The 10,419-nt window shown below is 32.1% G+C and overlaps 1 protein-coding gene across 1 annotated transcript; it reads right to left on the bottom strand.

Annotated features, from left to right (window-relative positions):
• Positions 1 to 848: 848 nt before the first annotated feature.
• On the bottom strand, positions 849 to 8,632 carry LOC110094165 (eukaryotic translation initiation factor 3 subunit F). The gene is made up of 6 exons (XM_020819330.2): positions 8,305 to 8,632; positions 6,062 to 6,141; positions 2,341 to 2,570; positions 1,654 to 1,775; positions 1,455 to 1,568; positions 849 to 1,127 (listed from the first exon to the last, which is right to left on the bottom strand). The coding sequence occupies exons 1-6, from the start codon at positions 8,524 to 8,526 to the stop codon at positions 1,038 to 1,040; spliced, it is 858 nt and encodes a 285-aa protein (XP_020674989.1). The 5' UTR covers positions 8,527 to 8,632; the 3' UTR covers positions 849 to 1,037.
• Positions 8,633 to 10,419: the final 1,787 nt, after the last annotated feature.

The raw sequence follows: 10,419 nt of genomic DNA, 5'->3' as shown, positions 1-10,419 counted from the left end.
TCTATTTTTTCTCATGAAAATAATACCATTTTTTTTACAAATAACCAAGCCTTCCCAAATAAACCCTTCAAACAAATAAGTCATCTTATGGTGACCATAAATGTAATATAGCACATAAAACTAAAATTTTATAATTTGATTTGGACAAAATAGATATTCACATAAGTTTTCTAAGTACTCGAAGCACTCGACCCACATTAATTTGTCTCACCAATGGTCCATGAATAGGAGAACTTATTTTGTGCGAACACCGGACCGTTCGGAGACGAATCAAAACGTGTCATGTCACCCAGAGTACAGCGATATCCAGCCGCGGTACACAACAAACAGGTAATGTGACGCGTTCTGATTCACCTCTGGACAGTATTCGTATCCGCACAGAATAATTTCACCATGAATGGACACCTAACAAGGGAAATATGGCAGCCAATACCTAGTGCCCGAGATCTAGAACATACCAGCACCCAACTAACAATATTGGTTGAACCGGCCAACACAAGGCAAACACAGTGCCCACAATGCTTATTTTCTAACAAAGGTTTGTTTGGGTCGGCTTTGTTACTACTTTTAAAAACATCTTTTTAGTATAAAAATTAAAAGTTATTTCAAGAAGCAATAAGAAAGCAATCCCAAAGGAAGCAAAAAACCTTTATCTTTGGATATGAAAAAATAACCATAAATGAAAATAACTTAATACAGCTAAACTTTCTTCTACCTTTTCACTCAATCAAACAGCAGCTCATGAAAACCACTTTCCCTGTGGCAATAAATAAGCCAACATAGAACAAAACTAGAGTTTGATAGTAAAATAAAGCATAACCATATCAACTTTCTATTCTTTTCATTCAGAAGCAAAAGCAAAAAAGATTCCTTCTTGATTAATGTCAAAACAATTACAAGATATTTCCACCAAGGAACAAATTTGAAACCCTAACAAAAACTAGCTAATTTAAGATTAATTTAGTTGAAAGAAAGGATAGCTGAAAACTGCAGATTATATAGCAATTTCAAATGCAAGAAGTCCTACATGCTACAAATCAAAGGACCTGGGCAGCTGTGTTCAACTTTTCTGCAATGCTGAGCTGTGTTCTTGCTAGGCTTGACAAGTAAACTAAAGCGTAATTATCCTGAAAATAAAGCAGAGAAACATAAGCCTCAAAAGAAAAGAACCATGTTTCAATAAAACTAAGATTTCGTTTGGGACTATTTTTTTAATACTTCTTGAAGCAACTTTCTAGTATAAAAATCTTATTTGTTGTACTAAAAAGCTGCTTTAAGAAGCATTAAGAAAGCTGTCCCAAACGAAGACTAATACTTCATTTGGGACGATTTTTTTATTGCTTCTTAAAACAATTTTTTAATATATATAAAAATTAAATTTTTGTACTAAAAAATTGCTTTAAAAAAGCATTAAAAAAGTCATCCCAAACGAATCCTTAAACAAAAGCAAATACCTGGATTCTGTCATTGAAGACTTTATCAAAAGTTGCAGGAGAGATTTTTGGAAGTGATGATAATGTATTGGAAATGAATCTCCCGATATTATTATCTGGAATCAAGCGCCCCTCCTGTAGTGAAAGAAGATTTTTTTAATATTTGCACGTAAATATGAAGCTGAGGTAAACATATATATACAGTCTATTTTCTACTTACAACGACACCATCTACATAGTTGTAAACATCATCAATCAAAGCAAGGAGTCTCTTCATAGTGGCTTCCATTCCCTCCAAGTCATTTGGAAGTTTGTCCACTATTGTCGTCTTCAAAATATCAACTGCGAGTGCATTACAATAGGGTGAGACACACGGTGGGACTACACATCACAAACTATAATTCCTCGGGTAAATAAATTTCAAAGGTGGATAATGTAGAAATTATGAACTGAAGTGTTCCAACTCAATCCTCTATTGCAATACAACTTGAAAATGAAAGAAATTCTTACATGAAATGGGGATAAGGCTGACAAATGGTGGAATATGACAGAAAAAAAGCTAAGATTGGACATCTTGAAATCTTTATATAAACTCACTATGCAACATTAGGCCATAAAAAAGGGAAATTATTATGTGCAGAGAGCAGACGCAGAATGTCGCCCGGAGACCAACCAGAATGCTCCACGTCGGCAGTACCGAGCCGCATTCTAATTGGCCTCCGGACGACGTTCGAAGTCCGCACAGAATAATTAATCCATAAAAAAAGACATGATTTGTAAGAAACCATGCTAGTATATGTTACATAATGCGTGCATCAACAGATCAAATCTGATTATAAATTTCGTCAACAATGATAGAGATAATTAAGGGATGCCCATAACAGTAGGAAGTAGGGAAAATTCATACATCCAACTCGTTCTGCTTCAATCATTCGCAGATCCAGAGGGATTTCCTGAAATTGTGCTGCCAGTTGTCGATCTCCAAGAGAAAGATTGAAAGAAACATAACATTTTAAGGAGGCCTCCCCATTCGTAAATCCTGTATCTACGGTTAAATGAACAGGGTTTGACACTTCCCTTGAATAGAACTCGTGTATCAATTGACTCCCACCAGATACACCAGAACCAGTTGAATACCTACAAGAGGTACAATGCCCAAAGAAAGATGTTTTAAGTAAAAACAATATGGTAATGGAAATATGGAATCCATCCAATTTAATAAAATGTTATAGTAAGACAACCAAAAGACAAAAAAGTTCCAAATAAAATTTGACTAAGAAAAAATAGTATTAATGGGTTAATTAAGAAATTGTAACATTACAAAATCATCCAAAAATAAATACATTGAACACGACGTGTTTGACACATATAAAGAAATTTTGACAATAAACACCGATACTACGTACCTACTAAGCATTCAACAGTTTTTTCTTAGAATTATCTAATTTCAACTCAACATAAAACTACCGGTGCTTCTTGATGCAAGATGTTCAAGAGTTGTAGATCTACCATGAAATGTAGCAAATCATATAAGAATCACATAAAATTCAAAGTTAAAACCTACCAATTTTATGGGACATTTTGGTTCCAGATGTTATGGGTGTAGAATAAAACAAATGCGGGAATTTTGAGATTTCCTGTATTAGTTGGAAGTAAACTAAATGCAAAGTAATATCATATGTACTTATTCTTGTTAGTGTATTCTTGGCGAGTTTCGAATTTGCCAAAATAAGACGAATTCGGAATATCCCAATTCGTGTATTTTTTGTGCATTCTGAATTCGCCCAAAACAGGGGCAAATTATTCATTACACACCAAACTCACATGAAGTTCCTCCCTCATGTGAAGCTTTGTGATACCTCGTACTTGAGGCCTCACATAAATCGCATGATGTCTTGAAGCCAACCTCGAAGCCTAATCTCAAATACATCACTACTCTCTCACAAGAAGCTTTGTGATATCTCATCCCTAAAGTCCATAGCTTTGCATCAATCGCCTAAAAAATTCTTGAATGTAGAAACACACAAATATGACTTGCTTATCGGATGGATGAAAAGCCTCTCTAAGAAAAAAAGTAATAAAAATTATTTAAAGATTCATCATGAAGAGTTGTGTATCTTTGGATACAAATACATGGGAAGTTTTGAATTATATATTTTCTTGAGAGAACTTATCATTAATAAATCTAAGAGTATATTGATACAATTTGATTTACTCAACAAACCCTTTTTAATGACCAAGTTAAGCAATAAATTCAACTGTAATTTAACAAATAAAGGTAAAGATGATTTCCATGAATACATCATAAACTAATACATTCTCAAATTGTTCAATTGATCTAGTAAGCTATCAATCAAATTGCTTAAGATCATGATTTAGGAATTAAATTGTAGAAATATCAAAGAGATTGTGTTTGTGGATGTTTTAACAATTTGATTGCCAATGGAAGTTGCCAAAATCTAGCAAACATCATGCTTTAAGAATTCCCCTGAAAATCATCAAATCTCTCACTTGATTGAGGAATTAGCTACATAACTCCTAGAGGTAAGAGGGATAACAAATCCAACGAGAATTTTATTCAAAACAAAACTGATTGAGGTTTGCATACCTTAAAACCCAATTTATAATTACAAAATCCCTAAGAAGATTTTTATCCATCAATCCAAAAGAATCGCACACATCCCAATAATAATGAAAGATAGTTAGAGCCCAATCAATAGACATTGTAAGGAAGACCCACTGAAGACATCACAATAGTCAAAAAGAATATAGGATAATGATTTTTTTTTTTTTTTTTTTTTTTTTTTTTTTTTTTTTTTTTTTGAGAATGAATCTTGAGTACCACAAACAGAGCACAAAAAATTATAGAAGCCAAAAGTCAATGTCTAGAGAAGTCGATGTCCAAACATAAATAACTAAAAGAATGCCCCCAATGATAATAGAGATAAAAACAAGTGAACTAATAGGAATCAAAATTTCATACAAAAATAGAAGCTCATAAAAATTTTAAAAATTTACTAAAAAACAATAAAACGTGTATAGTTCATAATGTTTGTCTCCATAAAGACATTTTACATTTTCAACAATTATAGACTTTGAGATTTATATCGCTTCTACATTGTCAGTGAACTTTATTAAACAAAATGAAAATGATGAATATCTAATTTTATAAAACATTTCAAAGATAGTAGACTTTGAGATTTGTATTAACTCTATTATATCAGTAAACTTTAGCAAACAAAAATGAAAATGATGAATAGCTAATTTTACAAATATTCTTTTACGTATGAAGAAAGGAATTAAACCTTCCTCTACCACTAGAGACTATAGGAAGCATTTTGAAAAAAAAAAAAACTTTGAGACAAAAATGCAATACCCATAAAGCCTATTTTGATATAAGTGAGACTGTTTGGCTAGCTACAACTATTTTTTAAGCAACTAGAAGTTGGTTGTGAACCAACTTGATCTTTGTTATCATTTTGTCAACCCAACAAAGAATGAGCAAATATTTTTAAACTGGTTCAGATGCAAAATATTCCACACCAAGCATTACCAGATTCCCTTCCCATGCCAACATTTTAGCCTATCAGTTCCATTCCAACTTTTCTAGTATATAAACCGTATTTTGATTAGTAGGCAAACAAAAAGCCTTCGGTTAAGATGAAAATAACAAACAATGCTACATGTCGATGTCTTCAACTAACATTGTGATTCCTTTGCTACACATTTCACACTTAAACCCGAAATGATTTTGATAGGAAATACTTGAGTTCGCAAGTAACCCTAAGGGGAATACTTGAGTTCACAAGCAATCCTAACAATATTGGTAAAACCAGCGAGGTAAACGCAAGAACTTTGATGAACAAAACTCTCCAAAACAGTAGATTGCACTATGGGAATTCAAACAAGACAAGAACAAAGCAAAGATACAAGTGATCTTTGATTCGAGAGGAGGATCGTTCTCTCCCAATCTCTAGACAAGGAATCTAGAGCCCAAGACACCCAAGAAGCTACAAGAGAAACAAATCAAAGCATGCCCTAAGTCTCCCCCCTTCATGCCTATTTATAACCCTTAAAATCTAAATTAATAATATTTCCCTCCAAGCCTTTGCCGCCTCCTCCCCCCTGCCAAAAATAGGATTTTTTTTATTAAATCAAATAGGGGCGTGGGCCACCTTAGGCTTAGGCGGCAAGAGGAGGCGGATTGAACCGCCTCCTGTAAACAATGGCCGGCCCAGGTGGGGCTGGCTTCCCCACCGCCTTATCAGATTTCTAATTATTATGCTAGAAAACCGGCATGACAGTTCTACTTATGATACCACATATCATTTACCGATTGCCCATTAAAAAAATAGATCAGAAAGAACATCCAAAAAGTATAAAGGCGGTAGTCAAATATTTGGGGCCCATCGCCCTACCTTAACTCCATACCTCACATCAATTTGATTCCATCATAGGATTCTCAATTAAATTAGTTTAATTCAAATACAGAGCAACATCTTAATCTAAGGTCTGCCTTCATCTTTCAGGATCTATACAAGTCAAGAAAATAAAACAAGGCCAAATTCCAGTAAAAGCAGAACATAGGAATCAATAAACAAAGAGATAAAACATATTGTAATTATTACCATCCAACGATGACTTCTTTTTGGTTCACTTTTTGGTGGGATAAATACATGGTATGATGGTAATCAATATCCAATGCAACCTGTAGAAAGCAGGGGAGAAGATGAATATTAAACAAATATAAATCAACATCCAAAAGAAGCTAAATATCATAATAGCTATGCATATGAAGAAAAAAAAATGAAAAAAAAAAATGATCTGCCATCACAGAAAGGCAAAAGACTGAATTGAGTAGTTTTTCAAATATTTGGATATTGAAGATTATACTTGCATGTCAATTCCTGTAAAAGGATAGCTTCAACCATTGTTTGAAGATTAAGATTAAGTACCCTCTTAAGAAGCGAGAACATAGGGCATAAGTGAACCAGTTTGATAAAAAAACACAATGCTTAGTTTATTTATCATTCATTTATAATCATTTATCAAGAAAATAAAAAAAATCTTGATGCTTTGAACATAATAAATTAACATTAGCATGTGATTGAACAAGTTCAAACATTTAGAACTAGTTTGATTCAATGAGAGCAGTTGGGAGTGAATTCCAAAAATAAGTTTCATTAAAGTAGGTTTTAATGATGTTTATTCACTTTGCATGCACTAATTTCTTATTTTCTTGAGAACTAAAATCTAATGTTTTTTTGCATAGCAAGGAATTTAAATTTTACCCATCATCGCATTAATTTTTATATTATTTTAAAATTGTGGTGAATATCATTCTAATTTCTAAGATTTATATCACATTTCACAAAACCCATAATTTTAAAAACCCTCCATTTTGGTGCCCTCATATACAGGATTCTTCCACGAAGGTCCTCCCATTAATAAAACTGTTAATTGAGATAAACTTACACAAAAATTACTCAACAGATTCCCTTTATTTTTCCCATGAAGCTTCATTTGCTAACCTCACTAACATCTCCTTTCTACCTCCCTAAACCACCTCCCCGTGTTCCTTCTCCTTTACTTACACCAACACACTATCTTGTCCACCCCTCCATCCTCTCTAACACCTTCTAAAACCTAGTTGGAGGCCCCTTCCACCTTGCCACTAGTCACTACCACGGCGCCACCACAAGTTCCCTTTTTGTCTTCTTCGACTCCTCTTTGTAGTTTATAATTACCTTTCTTGATTCTTTCTTAGAGCTTCAACATGCAGAAGAAGGAAGAAGGAAGATCTGAGGCAGTGCTCTCATTTTAGTCTGCAGCTAAAATGATAAATCAAACTCTAAAAAGAGAGAAATGTGCCAAAAAATTTAATCTATGTTTTCTAATTAAATAAGCAAACTATGTAGAAACTAATTATTATTTTTATAAAGAAGTAACCCATAAGAAAACCTGACCATAGGAAAATGAAGAAATTAAACTTTGAATAGAGGAAAAGAATGGTCAGAATTTGGTTTTGAAAAGCGCTAGACTTGATTGTCAATAGCACCCTTCAGGCTCTCCTCCCACCCCCTACCTTCTAACACACCTCAATCTCCATCTTTGGCAACCCCATTCTTTCCCTTGTATTGCTCTTCCTTCATTGTGTTCTTATTATGGCTTCTTGTCAAAACAAATAGTAGTTTGATTTAGTCGAATTTGGCAATCTTAAATTTTATGGTGCATTAAGAAAGTTAAAACCAAAGAAGTAGAATTTTGTAAATTTCTCAAACAAATATGAATAGATTAACATTAGATACAAATAAAAAATCTACAAAATAAAAATATTTACTCAAGCTCCTTTAAGACTCCACAATATTCAGCTTGAGAAAAAACATAATCGGACAGGAATCTAAAGCACAAGTTCAAGCCAGTCTTGAGTTTATTAAATGAATAAACAAACAAGATAAAGTAGGGCAACATTCAGCTTCCGTCGTAAGAAAGCTTAAGCATAAACGGCACAAAGAAAGAAACCACATATGTTGCTTTATCCGGGTCATGACATGCTAAACTCTGGCAAAAATCAAAATTCAGAAGCACTAGTCTAGAAGATATAGACAGCACAACATCAATCAATAAAATTATGTTCTTCTGAAGATGAATGGGCCAGTTTTAGAATAACAGTAACGAAATTTCTGCTTTCTACATGCTCAAGCCTTCAATTCAGGTAACACCATAACTATAACAAGGCTTCCCGTTAACAAATGGACTTTATGATCAATATAGGAACAAGCTCAGAGAAAACAGGAAAGCAATCTAGCAAATCTAAAATCCCAAACAAAAACTAAAAAATAATAAAAAAAGGAAATTCGGGGAAGAGGACCTGATCGGCGGATTCGTTATGGGGGACGGCGTAGGAGTTCTTAATCTCGACGATACCGTCGGCGGAGACTGAGCCGAGTAGTGTTCCGATGACCCTCTCAGCCTGATCCGGGCGCCGAACAAAGGAGTCGCATATGTTAAAGAGCACCACCGGTTGGATCTTTGCGCTCACGTTGGTCGTGGATGGGTAAAAGAGAAGCGTCGTTTTGTTGCCGGAAGCCATCTCGGGATCAAAGTTTGGAGATGATAGAAATGCTGAGATGGACGGCGAAGACGATAACGGTGAACTGAGATATCAGGAAAGAGGATGACCTAGTACGAAAAAGGGCTGAAGATTTCTAGGGTTTTGAATCACAAGGCGACACGATCGTTTTGCTGGGCCGGGCTTATTACACTTAGGACATATCTCAGTAACATGAAGGGCCCAATAAGGCCTTATTTATACTTAAAAAAAAAAACATTTATAATTGCACCAAGCTATAATCTATATTATTAGTTTCTACGAAATTTTAATTAATAATTTAATTTGGTCACAAATGTTAGCCATAATGATTTTTTCATTAAATTTATTTTTATTTTTTTATATATTAATGCAATATAAAATTTAATTGATTAGCTCTATATTACATTTATTTAAAATAGAATATCTGACACCCAAACATTAATATTACATGACTATCACCCATAGAATAAATTTGGGTGCATTGAATGAAATATTAAAGTTTATAGGATGATATGAATGTTAGAAATGAATTATAGGAGTGATATATTTGATATTAAAGTTGTATATAAGTGATAGACAAGCAATATTAATGTTTTTTGTGTTAGATATGTAAATAGCATGAAATAAAGTGGTATGTATGTAAATTTCCCATTTTATTATACTGTTAAATTACATATCTTATTAAATGATGGATTTTAAAACTTCATAATTTATCAAATAATATTTTCAAACTTTGAGTTGCTTGAAATGAAATAATTTTGAGGAAATGAGCATTTTGTTTGCGCTTATTTTGAGTGTGAAACTTAAAAATATTATTTTTGAAAGGAGTTATAAGAAAGATTGTTGTTTGAAATTAATGGTATGTCTAACCATAGTGAACCAAATTATAAATTAACTTCTTCAATTTTCAAACATCATTTCTAACTTTAAGCATTAAGATATTTTTCTAATGAATAAAAGGTTATCTAAAATAATTTTATTGATTATAAGTATACCATAAGATCAATTGCATGTTCATAAACTATATGTAAGGAGCGGCTTAAAATGGAGAACACATTAGACTTAGGCTTTATTTGGGATAATTTTTTTAATGTTTTATACAATAATTTTTTAGTATAAAATATTCTTGAAAGCACCAAAAAAATAGCTGTCAAAAGCTATGCCAAACAAGCTAGATCATAATTTGAGATATCTATCATGAGAACTATACAATTTACTTGTCTATCATTCGCTTTGCTCCCTCTCTTAAAACACTACATGTGACAATAAGTATGTACATAGTCACTAAAGATAAAAACTCACCTATTATAACATATCTATATTCCAATCTATATATCATAAACATTCTAAAATAAAGATTAGAAACTATATTTAATACTCACCTTTTCAATAGATGAGTTCTTAAAAATTGAGGCATGTTTATTGATTTTGGATTATTTTGTTTATGAATTAGTTAAATTAATTAATTATTAATTTTTAAATTAAATTAAATCAAATAAAAATTTAATTTTGGACACTTTGATTTGATTTTGGTAGAGTTAAAATGTAATTAATTTAAAAAAAATATAATTATTTCTAAGTTAGATAAAAATTTATAATTTTGATATTTTAAATAAATAATACTTATACTAATCTTATATCTTATTTATTTGTGATTCACGAGTTTTATTGAGAAAACAATATAATTTAATTTTTATTTGATCAAGTTTTTTAAATTAAAAATTAAATCAATAAATAACAATCAAATGTAAGTCAAAGTTATAATAATTGATGAAACTGATTTTTTAACATTTGAATTAATTATTCAAATATTTTTTTTTTTTTACTTTTCTTGAAATAATACAAACCTTCAAGAACAATAAATAATAAGGGGTCAATATGGACTATCCCATA

The sequence above is a fragment of the Dendrobium catenatum genome, unplaced genomic scaffold (assembly GCF_001605985.2).
Source record: "Dendrobium catenatum unplaced genomic scaffold, ASM160598v2 fragScaff_scaffold_71, whole genome shotgun sequence".
In the NCBI taxonomy this organism is placed as follows: domain Eukaryota; kingdom Viridiplantae; phylum Streptophyta; class Magnoliopsida; order Asparagales; family Orchidaceae; genus Dendrobium; species Dendrobium catenatum.
The sequence above is the reverse complement of the archived record's forward strand: the minus strand, read 5'-3'. Positions and strand labels throughout refer to the sequence as shown.